General features: G+C 42.9%; 1 protein-coding gene across 4 annotated transcripts in view; it reads right to left on the reverse strand.

Annotated features, from left to right (window-relative positions):
* Positions 1 to 24,996, reverse strand: part of SASH1 (SAM and SH3 domain containing 1) — a 212,438-nt gene that overhangs the window by 49,463 nt on the left and 137,979 nt on the right. For 2 of the 4 annotated variants that reach the window (XM_056126077.1, XM_056126079.1), the window contains exon 8: positions 22,155 to 22,256. The exons of 1 other annotated variant lie outside the window; for it this stretch is intronic. In XM_056126077.1, coding sequence (XP_055982052.1) covers positions 22,155 to 22,256 — 102 coding nt within the window. Of the gene's footprint in view, positions 1 to 145; positions 284 to 22,154; positions 22,257 to 24,996 lie in introns of those variants that run through there. One more of the 4 variants, XM_056126080.1, reaches the window with a different exon arrangement.

Below are 24,996 nucleotides of genomic sequence, written 5' to 3' on the forward strand. Positions count from 1 at the left end.
AGGAATTTGCAAAGAAAAGACGGAGGCATTCTAGCTAGGAACAATTGAAGGGGGAAAAAAAAGACCTACAACACTTTCCCTTTCCTAAAGTGACAGAGAGCACACACTCTGTCTCCATCCACATCACACACATCAGTGAACTTACCGGCTTCGGCATTGAGCAGGCCTACGGGGCAAACGGGAGGCTGTCTGGGACCCCAACCCCTCCCCTCTTTGCAAGCGTCTTCGGTCGGCTCTGTAATCTCAAAGTGAGGATTAGGCACTCCTGGAACATGTTACATGAACAGACAGGCTTCACCGGCACAGTTTAGGATCCGAGGGAGAAAGAAGAAGAAGAAAAAAAAAAGCACGAAAAAGAAAAAGAGAAGAAAAAAAGAAAGTGAAGACACTGGATTCAATTAGCTGCTCTCTGCGTGCTGACGGATCCTCAGTTCCTCGCGAACTGCATAACTTGTAAGAAAGGCATAAGTCATCCGCTCTAAGCAAATCTCCTATTCACCACAAGGAAAAAAGGGAGTGTTGTACGTGGCAAACAATCCCTGTTTTCACTGACGAAGGCTCTCTGACCTCCCGCTGGCCTGCAGTTCCTTAATTACTGTCTATGGAATTCCAGAGGAAGAAAAAAAAAAAAAAAGAACTCGAGACTCTGAACAGAGCCGGGATCAGGATGCACCCCTTCGAGTGATGGAACTTAAAAAAGCTCTCTCGGACGCCCCCCTCCCCCAAAGGCAGCCGAGGCCACTGGAAACAGACACCTTTCCACAGCTATTTTTGAATTCAAACTGAGCCCGAGCTGGGCTTTCTCCCGACTGGTCACTTTCCCTGCGCGGGTCACTTTCTCTGCGCCCTACTGGTTTTCCTATTACCCCCTCCAGAGTCAATGCCCTCGCCATCTCGTTGCTTCCCAAACCCACCGGAGTCCAGGGGTCCCTGTCTGAGCTGCCATCTCTTGGATTTGAGCAGTGGGTGCGTGGGGACTGGGTCCCCAGATGAAGGTTCCATTTTTTTTAATGGGGAGTCTGCGGGGGCGGGGCATCAGATACAGGCTGTGATAGAATAGATGGGACTGAGCACCCGCAGAGAGACCCTCTGTGTGTGTGTGTGTGTGTGTGTGTGTGTGTGTGTGTGTGTGTGGAGGGGTAGGGGGATGCTACCTGCATTCAGCTGTTTCAGGGGCATATTAGCAGCTACTGAAGGTCCCTTGCTTCGTGGCATGGGTGTGCAGACCTTGCTCGCGGCAGAGGCACAAACATACGTGTGCACTTGTAAGGTATCTGGGTGCCAGAGCCCCTTTCCTGGGTGCCTTTGGCATCTCACCTTCTACCAGAACATCCCAGGGAAGACCCCTCGCCCCCATGCCTGAACAGGTGTGTTTCCTCCCACTCCTAATTTTCTATTTTTCTTCTGCCTACAGGGTGTCAAGACCCTTTCCGACCCTTCCCTCCTCACTCAAATAAATCCACACATACAGTACTGATTTCACACAGGCGCTGCCTCGCTGCCCCCCGCCCCCGGACACCTCCTAGTCCACACTCAGGACAGGGGTGTCCTGCCTTGTTGTCTTTCAAAGCCCTCAGTTCCTGGGCAGTGCACGGATGGAGAGTGACAGAGGATAGAGATGCCACTAGATGGAGGGTGCTCCAGAATCACCCCACGTTATACCTGTCACTTGAAAATGAGGGCATGTACGTCCTGAAGAAGGGGTGTTGGGGGGGTGTCTCATGAAGAGCTAGCTCAACCTTGGGTTCACTGCCAAAGCATACAGGGATGTCACCCGCCACTCTTTACACACAGACACACACACACACACACACACACAGACACAGAAATATGTTTGTTTTTCGGCCACACCCATGGTGCTCAGAGATTAGGCCTGGCTCTGCACTCACTGATCACTTCTGTCAGTGCTCTGGGAGACTGATGTGGTGCCAGGATTCAAACCAGGGTCAGCCACATGCAAGGCCTCATCCTCTGCACAACCCCTCCCACCCAGCCCTGAATACCAGCTTTTTACCTCACTTTGTGTCCCCTCACTTCGGAAGTGTCAGGTATAAATGGTGAAGTCCAGTGACGAGCACTGTATGGGCCACACAGGCTCCTCTTGGATAGGAAGACCCATGGGTCCAGAGACGTTGACTATCCTTCATCCCACTGATAGATTTTCATGGTACCCAGTTCAGGCCCCCCCCCCCCCCATTAGATGTGTGTGATCAGTGGGGGTCACAGCTTAGACTCTGCAGACACAGGGCACCCTGTCCTCAACAAGTGGCAGGAGAAATTGTGGGATATATCTAAGACAAGGCCAAGGGGTCCCATCCTGGGTGCTCTATGGAGGAGAGCAGCTGGAGAAACAAAAGAGCACTTTCAGACCTGGGCACTGGCTGGTGCACTTGAACTTGCCCATTACACCAGAGAAGGCTGCAAATCTGTGATTCTCAGGAACCATTGCTCCTTGGGACAAAAGTTCTAGGACCTGACAGCTCCACACAGGCCCCAAATCCTTATTCTGTGTTGCTCTGCATGTCTATTCTGCTACATTATGGAAAGGGCCTCACAGAGAAACTGGTTCTTCTCCTCCACCCTCTTCACAGCATCCCAAATACCCCATCTTTCACTAGCCTGCATCTTTGTCCTCCTGGATTCCTTAATAGAAACATCTCTGCCCATGCCACCAACTTCCCTGACTCCTCTGCATGCTTCAGAATTCAGCCCATGAGCCTCCTCCTCTGGAAAGCCTTCCTGGTATTCCTCCTCATTTTCCATAGGCTGCGAGGTTGTACCATGAGCTTCCACAGAGGTCCTGGCCTCAGAGACGGCAGCCGCTGTGTTACTGAATTAAGCTTCCTGACGACAGTGGCATCCTTGTATTCACTTCTGCATCTGCATTTTTAGTGACCATGTTTATTTCTGATTTCATATAATAGGTAATTAAAATCAGAGAATGTTTGGAAAGTGCAGATACAGAAGAAAGATAAAACAGCTCTGTCCCCCACTAGGATAATAAGTAAGTAAAGGTCTGATTTGTGTTCTTTCACTTTTTTTTTTACATATATACACACAAATACACCATCATTCTAGACTGACACATTTTTATGTGTCTATTTTGTTTAAGGGCTGGAGCGATAGCACAGTGGTAGGGCATTTGCCTTGCACGCAGCCAACATGGCCAACCCGAGTTCGATTCCTCCGCCCCTCTCAGAGAGCCCGGCAAGCTACTGAGAGTATCTCACCCACACGGCAGAGCCTGGCAAGCTCCCCGTGACGTATTCGATATGCCAAACACAGTAACAATAAAGTCTCCAATGGAGACGTTACTGGGCCCGCTCGAGCAAATCGATGATCAACGGGAGGGCCTATTTTTTTTTTTAAAAAAAAAAGAATTCCCCCATGCTTATTATGTGCCAGGGTCTTTACCAGGGTCCGTAGAGTGTCTGTTGCAGAAATACACAGAATGAGTGAAATGGAGAGTTTATGGCTTGGTCCTCTTTAGAGAGAAATTGCAATGTTCTAACCATTAGAGAACCTGCTGTTCAAAATGATTTGGTTTGGAGTTTTCCATGTCAACAAATATTACGAAGAAAATACAACCACGTTTTAGTGATTCCATAATATTCCATCAGAACTGCACACGTTATTGATTTAAAACACTCCAGCACTGCACATGTGCCCGTTTCTGCTGTTTTAATATCATGAACAATTCTCTCATGAACACTTTACTATAAATTTTCTAACAGATTTAGCATGTCCTTTTTAAAACAGTAGATCAGTACATTATAGAATTGATGAATAAAAGAATGGGTGGATCTTTAAACCTTAATGCATATTAACAACTTGCTCTGAAGACACATTGTATTATTTATTTATTACCATTGTAGTATCACTGCAATTTATAATTATTAGCATCATTGTATCATTAATTATTTAGTTGTACTGTTTCATTATGATTCAAAAACTGTATAAAATGAGTGCTGATATCTAACATGATTAAAACAGTCTTCCACTTGGATGAGGAAAAATGACTGGATACTAAGTAGATACTACATTTCTTTCCAGGTTGGAATAAATAAATGAAAGTAAGCATCACTGATTCAATGCTTTAAGAAGAACAAGAAACAAGACTATGATAAGATAGCTTGCTAAGACTCATGAAGGTTATAATCTACAGGGGTTAGAGAAATCCTACAAGACATTCAGATTACTATTAACCAACTATGAGAAACTAAGGCAATGGGCCAAGGATTGGAGAGTTGCAGATCTAGAAAGGTTGAACACCACTGGTTTACCACCTTATCCTGCCATTCTGTAGACTGGCATGCAGGAGAGGTGGTCAGGCTACAGATGTAGAAAGGGAGAAGAAAGCTACTGGGCACTGTCGCCTTTGCCCGGGGAGATTGGCTTCAGGGAGGGAAAAGCAATTTGCCTTGAGTTTTAGGACCTTTCTATCACCCTAATGAGTCTACAAGTTCAGTGTTTAGATGGCTCTTAGGCCCCACTTCCTCTCCAGCACCTCAGTTGTCCATTGATCGGGTAAGTCAAAGGCAATTTCAACTAATGCTTTATAAACAGCATGTGACACCAATCAACAGCAGCTTTATGGCCCCTCTTCTCTGAACTGGATTTCATAATCCCTCCAACAGGGCCTGTCCTCGGGCCCAAGAAGTGATGCATTCATGGTCACTCCCTACCTTGCAGGCAGCATGAAGTTGGGAAGACATGTTCAAGATTGGCACCGGTGCCAACCAGTCATCGGATTCTGGTTGTCACTATGGACTTTCAGTCATGGCCATTGGCGTAATGTGTTGTTCTTGGTGTTTATAAGACAAATTAGCCTCACTCTTTAAAGAAATCAAAATTACTTGAAAAAGTGTTTATGAGTTGTTCGAGTAACCATATGAAATCTGAAACAGATTGCAGAATCTTTTTCTCTTGATTTCACAAAGGAGTCTGAGAAGGACTCATGTGTTTAGTAAGAAATATTTTGCCCATTAGCTGGTGACATCATGCACTCTGAAATTAGGAGGTTTTTGTCAGCATATGGAAAAAAAGATGAGATTCCAGTCTTCTCCCAGAGGTGCTGTGTAACACTGAAATAATCTTGTTGGCAGTTTCAAAATTAACTAGTTGATGCCAGATTTGAAGAAGGAGGAGGAGGATGAGGAGGAGGAGGAGGAAAAGATTACATGAAGATTACATGATACTTTTACTTGTAAAAAGAATTTGAGGTAATACTACCCTTCCCCAAGGGAAAAGATTTGTTGTACTTTATTCACTTAAGCAATTGTTTTCAAAAATAACTGTAAAACCAAAAGAGCAGCAAATGGGATGGAATGTGTCACAATAAATTTGATTATTTTTCTTTCTTTCTTTTTTGTCCTGGTGGGAGCATGGTGCTGAAGACTGAACCCAGGGCTTCAACACATGAACCTAAACTCGATTCTTTTACTTAACCTTGAAAACTTTTAATTTCTTTAAAAACCACCTCGCAAATAATGTTGCTGTTTTTCCATCAGAAGGAGGGAGAAATTATAAGAATTTAGGAGTTCTTAGGCCAAGACCCGGGAAACTGTGAATCCAGGTCAGCTCCAAATAGCAAAGTCCATAAATTCATGCAAACTTCCTTCTCCTGTAAGGCAGGGAGGGGAGGCAGGGAGTAGGAGAGGAAGACAAGACAGAAGAAAAAGAGAATTGACTTTCTCAGCCTAGCTGAGAAAAATGTGAAGTTTTCCTGCTTAAGATTATGTCTCATGGCCCTTAACTCAGAGAACCTGGTGCTAACTTGGATTTGTCTTAGACAGGTGAGTTCACTGTGAGGGAGGGAAGGCAAGACTGGTGGATTGGAGTTGGAACATTGTACTCCTGAAACTCAACTATGAATAGCCACATAAGTCATGGTGCCTGAGTGTTTAATAAAAAATAATTAAGAAAAATAAACCAAACAGGAGAGTTAAGGTAACAGACAACGGGAAGGGTCCACAGCTCTACAGACCCTTCTGCTGAGAGTGGGTGTTGTGACCGCAAGCCGTCTGCTGGAAGATACACTGCAGACGAAGGCAAAACACCAAGCCCGCTCATTCCCCTGTGCATTTGATTCCCACAAAGCCGGTGCCATGGAAAAAAGGATGATTCAAAACAGGACTGCCAAGTAGGGCAATTACATATGTGTTTGAGAGGCTAATTTCTGGAACCGAGGGGGCAGTTTTCATCCCAGAAGCGGTAAGTCTCCTAAGGGACTGGGTGGTGTGTCCAAAGTCACATTACTTTTATGGCTTCTTAGACAGGCTGATTCATGGAGCAGGCATGATGAGCTCTAGGACAGAGCAGCCAAGCAACTTTGTCCAGGCACGTGATGATGTGGAAATATAAGAATTGAATGGAGCCAACATGGCAACCCGGGGAAGAGAGAGACACTAGGCTCCTTCACACAGCCAACCTGTTCCACCAAGTAAGCAAAGTCATCTGCGGAGCAGAGAGTAGTTAGGCCACAGCTGGTCATTGTCAACAACCCGGATACAACTCTCTACAGGTCTGAAGTAAATAATAAGTACTGTAGCACTGTCCTCCCATTGTTCATCGATTTGCTTGAGTGGGACCAGTAACGTCTCCATTGTGAGACTTGTTACTGTTTTCGGCATATCAAATATACCAAATGGAGCTCTGCTGTGCGGTGAGACACTCTTGGTAGCTTGCCGGGCTCTCCGAGAGGGATGGAGGAATCGAACACATGTTGGCCGAGTACAAGGCAAATGCCGTACCTACTGTGCTACCGCTCCAGCCCAAATAATACGCAAACAAAAAATTTCAGTACATGGATTTACTTCTGATTTTGAAAAATCTAGACTGTGAGCCAGTGAGATGTTACAGGGTTAAAGTACTTGCCTTGTATGCAGCTGACACTGGCTTGATTTCAGGTACTACATAAGGTCCCCTGGGCACCACTAGGATCACTTTGAGCCCAGAAGTAAACCCCAGGCACCACTGGGTGTGGCCCCAAAACAACACAAAGCAAAACAAATCCAGGCTGGATCCTTGGAAAGGGAGTCAAGTGGAACTAGCAAAGTGGTTTGTGATTATCTGACTGGCAAAACTATCAGGTCAGGATGATTGTTGAAAAGTACATCACAGAGTATTATTCCCATGACAACTAATAGAGCAAGAGAAGCACCACCCCATATCCATCCATCCAAATCTATATAGATTGAGAAATATATATATACATTACTAAAATTATTCGTCGATTGCCTCGAGCAGGCCCCAGTAACGTCTCCTTCATCCTAGCCCTGAGATTATATTCAAGGTTCTTTAGGAGAATGAGACCCACCATTGTTACTGGTATTTGGCATATTTGGTACGCCACGGGGAGTTTGTTTATTTTCACTAAAATTAGTGAAAATATTCCACTAAGGGTAATCAAACAAGGAAAACATGTACATGTACATGGCTTAACATATTACAACTTTTAAAGTCCATAATGGAAATAAACAAAAAACAATCTATAATGACCAATGTAAAAGGTAAGCACTCCTCCAAAAGCCAAATTGGTGGGTATCTTGAGAATTGTCCCCTCCACCTTCAAATCTGGAAGGAAGACAACTGAATGACCTTTCAACAGAGCAATGAGTAAAAAGATGGTAAGTCAATAAGAAGGCTAAACCTGACTGAATTCCACTAGGGTCTGAAGAAATGAACGACTGTCTACACCCCACCCACTCCCCCACCCATATAGCAAGTTGTGTGAGCCATGATGTGTCCTATTTAATAAAATTGTAGGAGAAAGGGGGCAGAGTCCAATGTCTCCCAATGAAAACCACATGCCACCTTAACTGGGTTTCTCCCTTTCTTGGCATTTTGTATTCAAGTGATGGCAACAAAACACTGCTTGGACCATAAATAAAGTTCTCTACTGTAGCTTGAAAGAAAGAGGAAATTGGCAGTTATGTGTCACATGGGCATATTTCAGCCAATGGCAGTTTGCAGATGATGGTGGTCCTGATGCCTAGCCTAGGTATATGGCACAGTAAATACCATGGAGGAGTAAGTATAACCTATGACCTTCACACAATGATGAAATTCCCAACATAACCCTGTCATTAAGAAATGTCATTATATTACCAAACAGCATGGCAAACAGATCAGAAAGAAGCCTTACTATATCAGCACACAGAGCAAATCTCTTACTTGAGTCAGTCAAGCATGAACAAGGTGAAAAGAAATGGACAGCAACTACGCAAAAAGTTACAGCCAGGAATCGGGGAAATATGACAGACAACAAAGGTCCTATCTTTTGTCCTGATCTCTCCATCAGAAGAAGCTGGAAGGAACAGGAAGAAATTCTAACAATTGGCATCACATTCTAAAACAATTTAATAAGTATAGAAATTCAATTCCATATGACTACAAACATTAGATGAAAAACATGAATAATATAAATTTTTAAATCTTTAGATATAAAAAGAACATGGCCAGAACAACCCATTACATAATTAATTTCTACAAAATAATAAGCAAAGAACACAATATATAGATAATAATAAGAATAATCCTTACGTGTTAAAATAACTGATATAGGTTAGAGACAGGTTAGATTACTTAAATGTATATCCCCATATTACCCAAATTTTGAAATTTACCCATGTTTTCATCTTGGCCTTTAACTTTGCTACTCCTATATGCCTCATGGTTCTTGTCCTTTCCTGAATTCTTCTAGGTTCTAGCAGCCTTCTTAGAGAGCTTCCCACACTCTCTCCACAGGGACTTAATGGATGTTACATATCTTTACCACACCAAGTTGAACTATCCCAATTAAGTCGCCAACCATGTCATCCACCTGTCCGTCTCCTCTCATTGAGACGCTCCCTCTCTATGGGAACTGGAGTGTACTCAGTACTCAGTAATGTTTGCATAATTAATGAGTAAAGAATGTGCAAAATGGCACTCTTTCACTTACAAAGTGCAAGGCAAGAAGTGTCCTTTTAGGAATTAATTATGCAATGCTACACACATCATACTAGTAAGGCATACCATTAACAAGGGCTGTCACCAGGGGGTGGAAAGGTACAAAAAAGGGACTGAGAAGGGAACAAAGGGATAGTTCTACTCCCCTCCCAACAAAAGGTGAATAATTGGAATTTAATTATTCAATTCAAAAATAAATTTGATCACATTATAAAACACTGCTCTCCCAATGAGCACCATTGCCTTATGGCTGACTCTTAAGAGTTGTGATATAATGAGAAATTGTGACTTAAAATTCAAATGAACTCTGAACAAGTGATCAATACTCCTAAGACTTCAATTTGATAGTGCTGCTTGTAAGTAGCCCTTCGTCTGGATCCTAATCTTGAGCCACAAACAGCCTGAGCCTAGATTTCAATTAGTACATATAACAATTCATTAAATAAGATTTGGCATTACGGCAAATGACTTACATTAACATGTGATGAATTAAATGCCATAAAATACAGGATGGGAATTCTCCAACTTCCCTGAGGTTACTCTCAAAAGCAAAGTGCAAATCAAATGTCCAGCTTTAACCCATATTATAGTACAACCACCTGCACTTGGATAAAAGGAGCGAGTAAGGAAGGGTGCTCGATCCGGTTTTTGCTTAATGTCCTAGGCTAGACAAATAAAACTGCCATTTTTGTAGCTAGGATTTCTAGTTTCACATGCTTCAGCCTAAGAAAAGAAACCACAAACCAGAAATTATCCAAAAGCTCTATTATATTTTCCATGTTAAAAATAGGATCCCTTGGAATATGTAAGAGTGGGTATTTTGACCACGTGTTCCTCTTGAGGACGTCCAAGGCTGTACCTCAGCTCCCTACAGCTGTATAAACCAGCAAAGAGAGATGCACCTGGTCAGTGTGCCAGGGGGCAGAGTCATTTACTCTAGTTATTACTGGACCTGCCCTGAGAAAGCCCTTCGAACATAATTCACACCCACACACTCAGTGAGACTGCTTCATTGGCACCAATGCTTTCTCCAACACCCACAGCACAATTAATTGCTTCTTCTCAAACACTGATCCTCTGGCCCTACCAGCTGAAATCATACCAGACCCATCCACAAACCCACTCACACAATAGCACCTACTGAAAAGACAACAGATGGATTACATGTTTGCTAAAAGCACAACCTAATAAACACGCACTATTTACATGAAGCTTGTCCTGACACCTCTGGTGTATAAATCTGCAAGGCAATGGCAGCGCTGCTACCAACCTTAGCATGCCCAATAACCACTTCCGTTAACTCAAAGACCGGCCCAAGAGATCTTTACATCAAGTCGTAGACTCTGGCATCCCTTGGGTTTGTCCTTTGTGCCATGTAATCCTTCCACCACATTTGTGGGAGAAAGATGTTTGTCTCTGTCTGACAAGAGAAAAACTATGCTACCAAGAGAAGTCACTGGCTCACATGGTTCAGAACTGGTTAGTAACGGACTTGGCATTGGAACCCAGTGTCTGATGAAAGTCTGTGAGTGGACCCAGCCCTTTGCCTGCCATGAGAGGAAGAGTTGGATAGGACTTTGTCCTAACTTCATCTGAGAATGATGCTCTTAAGAGACTCACAACAAATAACACAGCTCACCCTTTGGCTCTTTTCTCTGGGAGAAGCTGGGATGAGAGGGTGGTGTGGAATAAATGACATGAAGTTGCCTAAGACACGGACCTCAGTCTGTTTCCATCCAGTTCCAGCAAATCTATCTCCTCTTCCTGTCATTTCAATACACTGATTTTTCCCCCCTTTGCATCTTACTCTCACCATAAAATATGGATCTATGGCATATTTTCTCATACTCATTTAAAGAGAGGTTAGCTATGTCCCTATTTTACCAGCCTCAGTGTCAAAATCTCTTCGATAGTAAACTTTTATCTTTCTGTCTTTTCTCACCAAAAATGAAATAAAATTTCTGGATAGCATCCACAAAAAGCTGAACAATCACCTGAAATCTGCAAGGATGCCTGTAAGCACCAGAATCAATAACTTTCTTTTAACTTGGCTACATTTAGGCAGATTGAGAAAAATTTCAATTATTTGGACACAAGGTACTACAACTTAAAATGAAGAACTGGCTGATATCTGTCCCAAGGACACAAGGTAGACATGGTATTGGCAAAGTATCAGTGTCGAGCCATACTTCTCTTTCTCTAGGCCATATTCCAGGTGAAATGATCAATACTTCACTCAGAAATGAAGAGCAAAGCACAAACACATTCAACTGCTCTCTGAAAGCTTCAACAAGCAGACCCATATTTCAGTCACAAATCAAACTTATGACACCAATTCAAACCCTTTTAAGAGTAAACATATATACTGGGTTATGAATTAAAAAAATCTCTAGGAAGAAACGGGAAGAATGTAAATATTAATTTAGTTAGCTTTATAAGTTTTTTTGTGAATGGCTGAAATAGTCCTTGTCTGAAATTCTTTACAAAACATAATAGACAAAAAAAAAAGACAGTAAAAAAGAAAGTAATGTAGGGCTGAGGGTAGGTAAGATAGAGATGAGTCCCATATGACAATAATAGCTGGGAATGATGATGCTGGACAAAATCTGGGGGTTAAAAATAGGTAAGGGATATTCTTGATAACCTTTCAGTATCAATATTGCAAAGCACAATGCCCAAAATGGTGGGGGAGGGGGGAGAGAGAGAAGGAGAGACAGAGACAGAGAGAAGCGCCTGCAGCCAAGGGATGGGAGTGGAGGTTGATGGGAGGGATCCTAGGGACACTGATGCTGGGAAATGTATTCTGGTGGAGGGATGGATGTTAGAATACTGTATGATTGAAATTTAATCATGAATGGCAGTGTTATACTCTAAAAAAAATTAAAAAAAAATAAAAGAAGGTAATGCGGGTCTAAGAGATTGTTGGTTTTGGACCACACCCAGTGATGCTTCGGGCTTATTCCTGGCTCTGTGCTCAGGGATCACTCCTGGAATGCTCAGGGGACCAAATGTGGTGCAGAAGATCAAATCCAGATCAGCCTTATGCAAGGCAAGCCCTGTACCTGCTGTACTATCTGGCGCTTTTCAAAATGTGTTTGGAGTTCACTAATATGTTCATTTATATTTTGATACCTCTGAAATACTAAAAAAAAATCAAGTTCCTGAGATAGAATTTAGACATCACATAGATATTTGTATCAAAAAACTAAAAGAATATTCAAAATAAACATGATAAGTAATCAGATGGGTTTGGACAAATGGCTCAAAGGGCATGAATTCAGGATGCAGAAACCCTGAATTTAATGCCAGCACCTTGTCATCCTTCAAGAGTGGTTCAACACGAAGACCAGAATCTGGCTATTGAGGCATCTCTGAAAAAAAATAAAAAAAGAACACAACTGATCTGCTCCCAAAGGATACTTGGGAGCACAAAGCCGACCCTCTCTCCAGCACACTGTATTGGACACCAGTCTTTTGACTCCAGCCAAGAAAAAGCAAATTATTCACCACATGAACCGCTAACAAGAGGAAGTTAAGGGCATTCTCTCCGAGTTTTATCCAAGCTTTCAGCAGAAACATCTCAAGCTCAGACTTAGAGACAACCTTGGCTGTGGCTGATGAAGGTGAAATGGCTTCTGGGCAAAGGACCTGGGCAGAGTCTGTCTGCTCCAGAGGGAGAATCACCATCCCTTGCCAACCTGTCCCCAGATTGAATAGGCTCTGGTCAAGTTACCCAGAACATCTCATGCTATGGAAAGAGCTCAGTGGGGACCTTGAATGTCCACAATAAGGATTTTGTGGACATTCAAATAAGCACAATATAGTATTTTGAAAAAAGCAAAGTGGACATGACATGGTCTCTCTGTTCCCTCAGCTCTTGGAGATTCGGCGTCATCACACAATCACCTAGGCTAGCAGCAATGCCACCACTAGAGAAGGAAACAAGTGCAACAAAGGTGAGATGCCATGACAACACCAGAGCACTCTCTGCACAGGTCTCAGTGACTCCTGAGTGAGAAATAATGAGTAGGGTCCAGTAGGAATGGACGAGCTGAGCTTTATGAAACACTCCACCATGGCTGGAACCTCACTCCAGCCGGAGCACCAGAGACAGAAAATAGTTTCAGTGCTTTGGGGGGGAAGGAGGGAGAAACAGTTCATGTGAACTGGGGGACAGACATTTCTAATGATTATTAGAGATCTGTGGCTTGATCGCCCTTTTTGCTTTCATATGTATAATCTATTCATTCTACACTTGAAAAAATAAGTTAATTACTTCCCAAATTGGGGCTGGAGCAACAGCACAGCGGGGAGGGCATTTGCCTTGCACGCAGCCAACCCGGGTTCCTGGCATCCCATATGGTTCCCTGAGCACCACCAGGAGTGATTCCTGAGTGCATGAACCACCCCGTGCATTGCTGGGTGTGACCCAAAAAGCAAAAAGCAAAAAACAAACAAACAAACAAAAAAAACCCCTCCCAAATCAAATCACTAATTTGATATATTTTTCAAAGATTGTTTTATTGCAGCATTTTCATTATTACTTAAACTCTGGGTACAGATCACCACATCTTACCCGGCATTTGTATAGAAACAGAAAAACTATGATTAAGGGGCCAAGAGATAGTTTAGCAGTTAGGGTGCATGCGCACTGCCGCAGAGGACTGGGTAATTCCTGGCACTGCAGTATTGCATCTTCGGGCCAATGAACTGACCCGCTTGTTCAGACAGCTGAGAATCATCGAGAGGGGCCCTACGCTTCCTGGGCATCACTGGGAAAACCAACCCTACAAAACCGTGAAACATGAAGTCTAACTTCATTTTCTTTTTTCTTTTTTTTTTTAATTTTTGGGTCATACCCAGCGATGCTCAGGGGTTTCTCCAGAATTACTTCTGCACTCCAGAATTACTACTGGTGGTTGGCAGTGCTTAAAGGAACATATGGGATGCCAGGGATTGAACCCAGGTCAGTCACATGCAAAGCATTTAAATGCCCTAACCGCTGTACTATTGCTCCAGGCTCCTAAAGTCTAACTTCTCCCTTTTTTTCTTTCTGGGTCACACCCAGCAATGCTCAGGGGTTACTCCTGGCTCTGCACTCAGGAATTACTCCTGGCAGTGTTTGGGGGATCATATGGGATGCCCATAATATCAAACCTAGGTTGGCCTAGTGCAAGGCAAACACCATACCTGCCGTACTATTACTTCGGCCCCCTAAAGTCTAACTTCTTTAAGCATCTTCTGAACCTGAAGGCAAACTAACCCTCAGGACAACCAGCTGAAAGTTCAAATGAGAACTCTTACACAATTTTGCTCTGGAGAAGGCAAAACAGATTTCACCAAAACAGAGTAAAAAAATTCTGTGAAAATAAGTGTCCAGAGAGTTACCGCGAAATGGAGTTAAGTAGTCATCCAGCAATTCCTTTAAAGATCTCGCGCGCGCACACAACAGAAGTTTGCTATTAATGAAAACCAGCAGACAATAGATTCCCCTCTGGCAAAGAGAAAGCTATTTTTCACTTCCCCTGGTAACTATCTTTAGTATTTTCAACTCTTGGAATCCATATGTGAATATAGATTTATTGTGCAGCAACATGCAATTACCGAATGGCAGTTACAGGGGTGGAGAAGGCTATGAAATCACAGCAAAGGCGACACTGTGGAATGACAGACATCAATATACACATTGAGGGCTGGCGACAAAGGCCTTCACAGACCAACGCTCTTCAAGGCCCGGGCATTCCTCCCGACAGCCAGGGAGGCTATTTCCATCTCAGCCTCCAAGAGAATCGATAGAAGACGGAAAAGGCCTGGCCTTTACACAAAAGATAATCAAAACGTCTCAACTGAAGTTAGACAAGGGGAATTCTCTTAAATGAATCACTCTGCTAACAGGCAACTCGAGACTAGTAATGGAGAAGGAATATTAGGGATGGCATTGCTTGGAGCATCTCCATAGCAACAGAGGCCTGGCCAGAGTCAGGGGAAGTAGGATGAGGGACATGTAGATTTGGGTTCTGATGGTAGGATGATGGGTAGGAGCTAAGAGAGTCTGTGCACAACTTTCATGCGTGGTAAATTCAGGGAAATTGACAAAATGCAGGATAAGTGACAAGCAATGTACATGTGGTGCAAATGGTGAGGTGGGGTCTTCTGGCAACTCCTTCATTGCTGACCAGCCTCTGTACCTGTGTCTCAGCAAACACACATGCCGATCTCCAGAACATGTGGAAGACCTTGTAAGAAGTGGAAGGACCAAATGGAAACTCCAGGCCCTTTTGAGCCAGCGATGAAGAAATGGCTCCTTAGAAAATCAGAAGCTAAGTGTCTGTGTGAGTGTGCTGAGGCGTCCCTGTAGAGCGTGAATGAGGCAGCGTCTGTACAAGAGTGCAGGAAAGTGACTTGAAGCTCGATGCTGCCGTATGAACTGCTGGGGCAGGTTCTGGCTTTTCCTCAGTAACCCGAGCATACAGCCCAGAGCCTGGTGCAGACAGAAGCAAGCACAATACCAAGGCCTCCAGAACAGAGAGAAATTCTCGAAAGAAGAAATAATACAAATAAAAAAAATTTTTTTTGGTTTTATTTTGGGGCCACACCTGGAGGTACTCAGGGGGTACTCCCGGATCTGCACTCAGGGATTCTGCCAGGTGGGTTCAGGGAACCATACGGGATGCTGGGGATCAAAACTGGGTCAGCCCTGTGAAAGACAAGTGTCCAATTGGCTATGTTATTGCTCTGCCCTACCCCCCATTTTATTTTTTGGCTTTTTGGGTCATACCCAGCGATGCTCAGGAGTACCTCCTGGCGGGGCTCAGAGGACCACATGGGATGCCGGGGAGAGATTGCTGGTCAGCTGTGTGCAAGGCAAACATCCTACCCATTGTGCTATTGCTCCATCTTTCACCCCCAAATGATTTTACTTAAAAAATTATTATTTGGGAGGTAAACTCCATTTGGTGATGGTCAAGAAATATTCCTGATTCTGCTCAGGGGTCTTATCTGGAGTTCTCTGAGGAGCATATGTGGGGTTGGGGATCAAACCTGGGCTGGCCATGTGCAAGGCAAGCACCCTACTGTACTACTGTATTATGACTCTGGGCTTTGAAAGTGCAATTCTTAAAAAAAAGCACCCCATTTCCTTCTGACAAGTCATACCACAGATTTGACCCCCAAAAGGGTCCCATATTATGGTAAGAAATGACAACAGTTTTTTAGCAGCTTGTACAAAAAAGCCTGTAGGCCTCAATTACGTGAACTTTTCCTAGGTGAGCTACACTCTCTCCTCTCTGCCTAATTGTGAGGTGCTGTTGCCATCTTCCAGTTTTTCTCTCTGGTTGGACGAGTCACAACCCCCCTCCCCAACCCCCATCTCAGAGTCATCCATCAGGTCAGCAGGCAGCAAGCAATACCAATGAGAGGCATCACCAACAATCGGGGCTTTGTGTTACCCCCAAACTGGCTTGAACCACATCAATCCTGATTTACTATATTGAGTCTCCAGGATGCGCTAGGTTCATGAATTATACCTACGTTAGTCTTTAGGACGTGGGGAAAAGAGACCCAGAAAGAGACAAAGAAAATCAAGGCCTGGGTCCTTTGAATTATTGCATCATCCTGGGACATACATACTGCTACTCATTGCATAGGACACATTTATGTTCATGCATGCTTATACACAAGCTTACCCAACAGGATTCAAATGAAGGCTGCCATGGAAAGCTGGTTTTACTATAACAACAAAGTGGTAGGAGGAGGCCACTTCTATAAAGCCATCACTTCTGCTTTTTTGTTTTGTTTTCTTTTTTTTTCTTTCTGGGTCACACCCGGTGATGCACAGGGCTAAATCCTGGCTCTGCACTCAGGAATTACTCCTGGTGGTGCTCAGAGAACCATATGGGATGCTGGGAATCAAACCCGGGTTGCTGCATGCAAGGCAAATGCCCTACCCACCGTGCTATCACACCAGCCCCTCACTTCTGCTTTTATGAAAAGGTAAAGGTAAAGGTAAAGGCCCTCCCGTTGATCAGCGATTTGCTCGAGCGGGCCCAGTAACGTCTCCATTGGAGACTTTGTTGTTACTGTGTCTGGCATATCGAATACTCTCGGTAGCTTGCCGGGCTCTCCGAGAGGGGCGGGGGAATCGAACTCGGGTCAGCTATGTTGGCCGCTTGTAAGGCGAACGCCCTACCCGCTGTGCTATCGCTCCAGCTTTTATGAAAAGGAAGGTAAAATGGAGAGTAGAGAGATAGCAAAAGGGTCAGGGCTCATGCCTGGCATGTGATTGACCTGAGCTTGATCCTGATACCAAATACCCCTCCAAAAAAAGTGAGCATAGCCCATAAAGACCCCCAAATACCACTGGAATGGCCTTGGTTGTGGCCAGTACCCTTGGACCAGAGCAGCAGCCACGCATCTTTGAATTACCATCAACCAATGGTCTCTTTGATAAAACAAAAAAAAAATCACCAAAGGGGTGGAGGTGTGGAGACTATAAAGCAGAGAAAGCATTTGCCTTGCATGTAGCTGACATGGTTTCGATCCCCAGCATCTCTTTTGATACCCCGAGTACCACCAGAAGTGACCCCTGAGCACAGAGCCAGGAGTGTGCCCTGAGCACTGCCAGGTGTGGCTTATAAAAATGAAACTAAAAAAGAAATCATGAAGAGTGGTTCCCAGGCCCCCCTGAATACCATTTGGGAGTGGACATTGAGTTAGTCCATCCACTGAAGACACAAAGAAAACGCAGCATGCCTTTCTTGTTCAAGGAGCTCATAATTTCTAAGGGACAGACAGAGCAGCAATGAATTCTGATCTCCAATAACTTTTAAACTTAGTACATAAAGCTATGATTTAGCAAAAGCATAAGATTGGAGGTAATAAACCATATTTAGGATGTTAAAGAAAGTCTTAGAGGATTTGAGAAATATCACAGGAGGTAAGGGGCTTGCCATGTCTATGGCCAACCAGGAGTTACTCCTGAGCAAAGGACTAGAAGCAGGTCCTCAACATTGCCAGGTGTGGCCAAAACCCTGATCTATCCAAAAGTCTCAGAAAAAAAGTGGACTTCACTTTGAATTAGGTATCGATTTTCACCTAGAAACATTTATATGAAGACATCTTCCAAAGATATCTTTACGTGAATTAAAGTCTCTTGACACAATGCCACTACACAAATAAAAGCACAAATAAAAGTTTGAAAATTATAGGGTGCATTTAATAACACAATCATTGCCCTATGTGACTGGAGTGGAGGGTCTTGAATGGGATGAGAGATGAGAGTTGAAAACTGGCTGAAGTCACATTACGTAGTGTGGTCTTGAATGTGCCCCAAAGTTTGGGATTTACCTTGGGAACTAGAAAACTATCAGATGTTACATACTCACAATAGCTAAAAGGAAAGGTAAGTTTGAGGAGGTAGTGGAAAGGATTGGAGCACATGCCTTGCATGTGTCAACTGTTGGCATAGACGCCCAAGCACTGCCTGGTATAGCCCTGGAGGCCTCAGGCACCAGTGAACCCACAGAGCACTACATTACCAGGCCTGAACATTGACTGGCTGGTTGGGTGAACATGGTTGGAAGTCGCCCCTGGGTCCTAACAATATGGGTCGATAGGCGACACCAGCACCAAAAGAGAGGGAGGTTTTGAAAAGATGACCAAATGTGTGCAGCATGAATAGGAGACAGGAGACTGAAAATGTGGAGGCAGAATGAGAGGACATAATTTAAAAAAAAATCGATATAAGATCTGGAAAATGGGGCTGGAGAGATAGCACAGCAGGCAAGGTGTTTTCCTTGCATGTGGCTGACTTGGATTCAATTCCCAGCATACCATACGGTCCCCAGAGCACCACTAAGAGTAATTCCTGAGTGTATGAGCCAGGAGTAACCCCTGTGCAATGCCGGATGTGACCCAAAAAGGAAAAAAAATCTGAGAAACGTTGATTTTATCTATTCTCATTCTACTCAATTAGATAATGGCACCACGGAATACCAGAAATTCTGAAATTCTCATTCTTGCCATCTTTGTAGCACTCCTAGTTTAAGAAGCACATTGGCAATATTATAATTTCATGAGGGGCTGGAGAGAAAATAATAAAACAAAATAGCATGATTAATAAAATACATCCAAATTGAAAGAGAAGAAAAACTATCTCTGTTCACAGGTGTGATCTTCTATGTAGAAATTCTAACCATGCCACGGACATGCAGGTATACCCATACATACACATGCAAGCATACACGGTCCAGATAACAAGCAAATTCAGCAAAGATGAAGAAACACAACCAACATTTTGTAAAAAAAAAAAATCAATTACATTTTTATACACTTAATTAATTTGTAAAACGTTACTGGTGCCCGCTCGAGAAAATTGATGAACAACGGGAAGACAGTGCTATAGTGCTATTACTACAATGTATGAGATCCTCAGTTTAATCCCTCACACTAAAATTAAGAGACAAAGAAAAAAATGTTATCTTAAATGGGCCTTAAAAAGAAAGGACCTGGAAGTAAATTTGAACTACGAGGAAAGAGATATGCTGAAAACCAAAAACTGTGAGAGAAAATAAAGAAGACATAACCACATGAAAAGGTAGCCTATTTTCATAGAAGACTTCATATAGGTCAGATAACAATATTACCCAAACTGATCCAGTGCAATGATCACTTATCACTTGACATCCCTTTACTCACTGATTTGCTCGAGTGGCACCAGTAACATCTCCATTCATCCCTGTCACGTTCATTATCCTGAACGATCCTATGCAATAACTATCAAAATATCAAAGTATTTCTTGCGGAACTAGCCAAATTTATCTTAAAATTCATGTAGACTCTCAAGGGGCCTGATGAGCCAAAACAATCTGAACAAGGGCCAAGTTGGAGGGCTCACACGGCCAGATTTCAAAAATGACTATAAACTGCATTCATCAAACACAGTATGATTCCTACAAAAGGACAAACATAGAAATCAAGGGGGGGTGGGGAGAGATTCCAGGAATATTCTCCTGCATATATGGTCAGTTCCTTTCCAAAAAAGGTACTAAGACCATTCCACTGAAGGAAAAGGACACTCTTTTCAACAAATGCTACAGGGAAAGCTGGATGAAATCATATTATATAATGTAGAAATATTAATTACAAATGAGTGAAAAATCTGAACTTAAGATCTAGTTACGGGGAGAAAAGTCGATGTGCTGAGTGCATGCTTTGCAGGTAGGAGGCCCTGGAGTCTCATCCCCAACACTAAATAGTCTCCTGAACATTGAGCTGATAGTGACCTGAGCAAGGCTGCAAGGAGCCCTTGAGTACCACCAGGTGTGGCCAAGAAAAGCAAGCAAAAATTAACAAAGTAATAAACTCAAGCTCTAAACCATTAAAATAAAACTTTCAGAACTTGCAGTCACTTTTTGGATATAACCTTAAAGGTATAGGCACCAAAAGAAAATGTAAATTTGATTTTAAAATTAAAAACATGTGGCGCATATGCTGCCCGAGCCCGTGTGCTGCTTGTACCCACATGGCCGAGCACATGTGGTGCCCAAGCACATGTGTCGCCCGCATCTCCCCTCTTGAGATGTGTACTTTCATGCTTTCGTGACTAATGCTAGGATGTGTGTAGGGGCTCTCTTTGCCCTTGGAGAAGCCTGTGTTCTCTCTTGAGTACGTTACTCTTTCACTCTCTCTCCCTCCATACCTAAAAATGCTCCAAATAAAATCTATTTACTTCAAAATAAATAAATAAATAAATAAAATTAAAAACATGTTCCTCAAAGGATGCCATCAGGAGAGAGAAGAGGCCAAATAGATAGTACAGTGGGCAGGGTACTTTGATTTGTACATGGCCAAACTGAGTTTGATGCTGGGTACCACATATAGTCCCTTGGTAAGCCAGGAGCACAGCTAAATGGGCCATACCAACTACTCTCCCCACCACTTCCATACACACAAAAGAGTGAAGAAAACGCAACTAATAGAAAACATTTATCATATATCTGATAAGGAATTAACTAAACATATAAAAAAACTTCAACAACAATTAACAAAACTGACAATCCAATCCAGGAATATGCAAAGAACTAGAATAGATAATTAACCAAAGAAGTGACACAATGAACCAACAACATACAAAGTTCCTCATAATAACTAGTGAGTCAGGAACTCAATTCAAGGTAAGATAATACCATCTCATATCCCTTTGGTTGGGAAATATCAAAGAGAAAACAGCAAACATTGTCAAGGAAACAGAGAATCTGAAATCTGCGTGCAATGTCACTGGGAATGTAAACTGGTGTGACCACTGTAGAAAACATTATGGAAATGATTCAATAAGTGAAACTTAGGATGACATCCAAAAATGTGGTTCCTGCATATGTGGAATTGGTGGCAGGGATTCAGAGACCAATATACCAATGCTCACAGAAAAATTGTTCATAGCAGTTAAAGGAATAAATAACAAAGTATCTATCAACATCTATCAATAGATAATCTATCAATGGATAACTAAAATATGGTACACAGAGACAGAGGAATGTAACTCCTCCATAAAAAGGAAGAAACATCTAACATACAAAGCAACATCATGAATCTTTAAAACATTGTCCTCAGTGAAATAAACTGGAAACAGAAGAACACATGTATGATGCCAATTACACAAGGTACCTAGAATAGTCAAGTGCATAGACAGAAAGTGGAACATGGCTGACAGGGAATAAGGAGGGATGAGAATGGAGAACGCACGGTTATGAGATTTTCATGTGGGGTAATGAAGAATTTCTGGAAGTGGACTGTGGTAAGGGAAGCAATGTGATCATACTGAATTGAGCAATGAACTCTTTTCCATGGTAAAAACTAAGCAGCATTCACTTGACCATAAAGTGGGGCTTGGGGGGTAGGAACGGACAACACAAATAGCACAAATAGACAGCCAGGAATCTTATCGGATAACAAAATCTGAGTAACATGCAAGAGACGCTTTGGCAGGTGTTCAGAGATACAAAACAAAAGATATCTCAAGGCAGGGATCACATCCAGTCATGCTCAGGAATTACTCCTGACAGTGCTTGGGGGACCAACAGATTCCAAACCAGGGCTCCTATGTGTACAACATGAATGTCAGCCTTTTGAGCCCATCACTCTGGTCCCTAGGATGCCCTTTTTCAGCTGAGATGGTGAAGATGCTCAAAGAGACAGCGACTTACATTGCAATTTGAAGAGCCATCGAATGTTGGGTAACAACCATCTGGCCAGTCAGTAGGGTCCAAGGCGGCTGATTGGCGGTGCTGGGCCTCATACTCCTTGAGCTGCAACAAGAAGCAATGGTTTCCTTCAGCCACTGCTGCTGACCCAAGGGCCAGCCAGAGTCAAGGTTCCCCAAACCCAAAGGAAGATCCACACCCTTCCCTGTGGGTTTCCATCTGATTCAAACCCAGGACATAAGGGACGCTTTGTATTCTGTGCTCAATAAAACCCTTCATTTCCGCCTGCAACTGCCTCCAACATCCAAATTCATTTTTTTCAGTTCAATTTCTTTTTAAGTTTAAAAACATGAATTGCCTGTAGTTTGTCCTCTGAACTACCTTTCCAAGCTTTTCCAAGGAGCAGACACAATGTGGTAAACCACAGACTTTAAACCCAGGGGAAGTGTGGGACCATTTTTCTTTTAATTACTCATTGACTGGTTTGAGATTACTTCAAGCTATCAATCCAATGCAATCCCCTAACATATATTTTGAGATTTATCAGAACTCAAATATATTGGGGTCTTGGATGGATGAGGGAAAATAACAGGTAAGCTAGAGTATGTTCAGAGTCACTACAAGTTGGCATTTCAGAACTTGGTTTCAACTTTTCTGAAAAGTATAGAAAATCAGGTGACATACTGCAGAAAATGTGCTAACTTTAGCTAGAGGATCTTACCAAGTGGCAAATGTGAGATGGTCCAGGTATTTCAGAAACGTTATGTGAGTACATTAAATTCATTCCAGAAAGCAGGTTATGAATATGAATTTAAGATATTGAGCAAATCAGTGTTCCACAAGAGAGTCACAAAAATCAGAAATAATCTGAGCCAACTGCCCATAGCTTCATTTGTGGGGTGAGCCCTTCCACAAATGAAGCTATGGGGATGGGGTCCCTGACAACTCATCAAAGGAGGAAGCATTCTTTCTACTACAGGGTTCTTTTCTGTATACTCAAGTGACAGGAAATGAACCTGGAGAGGTAGACAAGATTGATATTGGTTAAGAGCATGGCCACAGAATCAAATAGAGGCTGTCAGAGTTCATTAGCTAACTTCTCCCAAAAGTGGCAGTTGAAGGAGATAAAGGTAAGTGGTCAGCGCCCAAGTGTTATATCTAATTTTCTCCACCAGGAAAATAGGAAAACCTTGAATCTATTTCAGAGGGGTGTGACTAGAATTCAGTAAGATAGTGCTGCAAAGCTCTTATACTCTGTGCCTGAATAAGGACGTTTCTTCTGATGGTTGGATAATAACCACCAGGAAGGCATCATACAACAGAGAGCTCCAAGTTCATAGCAAGTTCTTTTGCTATGAGAGATACTAAGATTATTTTAATCTTTCCAGTGTGTTAGGGGCGTGAATATTATTATAATCTCTGTGGCACACTGAAGCTGTATGTTAGAATGCTCTTTAATATGGGATATATGGGAGATAGTGACCTCTCTCCTGTGAGGTGGAACCCCATCCGTCTGAACCCCAACTAGCTCCTTAATCTACTGAGGATTCACTAAGAAAACGTCACATTTAATGAAAACAGAAAAAATTCTGAACTGCATTAACCATAAACATATTTTATAGCTGCCGTTTCCATTCGGGTTGGGGAGAAAGAGTGGGAACAAAGAGTCCATGTGCTCCCATCTTCACTGCAGCCAAGACTGGGAGGCAGCCTAAGGAATGAACGGACAAAGGAGGTCGCACACACACACACACACACACACACACACACGCAATCTTTTTTTCCCCATTTAAAATGATGATGAAAACACTGTACTTGCAACAATGTGAATGGTCTTTGAGGGTATTACATAAAGTGAAATGAGTCAAAGAAAGACAAATATGTTGTGATGTCATTTATATATGGATTCTCCCCGTCTCCTAAAAGGCAAGTTCCTCCATTACCAAATAAATAGTAATAGAAGATGCAGATGTGTTTGAGAAGGTGAGAGTGAGAGACAGGAATTGGAGCATGTGGGTTAAAAGGTATAGGGTTCCAGATTTTGATTTTTGTTTGTTTAGGGTGTTTCCCCACCAACCATCCCCCCCCCACCGCCCTGCATATCCTTTGGTGCTTAGAGCAACTCCCAATTCAGTGCTTGGGAACCATGGAAATTCAGGCCTCCTGGATATCAGCACTGGCATATTGAGCAACTCTCAAGTCTCAGACCTCCTGTTTTAAGATAAGTTGTGGGATGGAGATGATAAGGATATGTGAGGATCATTGCATGACATGCAGGAAAGCTGGCAGCAGACGAAATCCTAAGAGTTCTTATGACAATGAAAAATTTCCTTTTTTTCAATTACCTAAGAATAGTGGTGGGACGTCACGGATAATTGGGTGATGGTGAAATGCAGGAACCATGAGTGTCACTACATTAAACTTTAACATTACTGTAAGCACAATACTTAAACTATAAACTTTTAAACTTCACTTTCCTATTTTTATCTTACTTGCATATATGATGTGGCAGATGCTAGCAAAGAGTACATAGTAATTTCACAATATGTGTAAGTTAAACCACTGTGCTGCCTATCTTCAATTAACCAGACACATAAAACAGTCATGTATTGGGGCTGGAGCAATAGCACAGCGGGTAGGGTGTTTGCCTTGCATGCAGCCAACCCGGGTTTGATTCTCAGCATCCCATATGGTCCCCCGAGCACCACCAGGAGCAATTCCTGAGTGCATGAGGAAGGAATAACCCTGTGCATCGCCGGGTATGACCCAAGAAAAAAAAAGTCATGTATCAATAAAACTAGAGAGAAGGGTAGTATTTGTGCTTTCTTCTCTTTTTTTTTGGGGG

Source organism: Sorex fumeus, unplaced genomic scaffold, assembly GCF_029834395.1.
Source record: "Sorex fumeus unplaced genomic scaffold, SorFum_2.1 ptg000061l, whole genome shotgun sequence".
NCBI classification, from domain to species: domain Eukaryota; kingdom Metazoa; phylum Chordata; class Mammalia; order Eulipotyphla; family Soricidae; genus Sorex; species Sorex fumeus.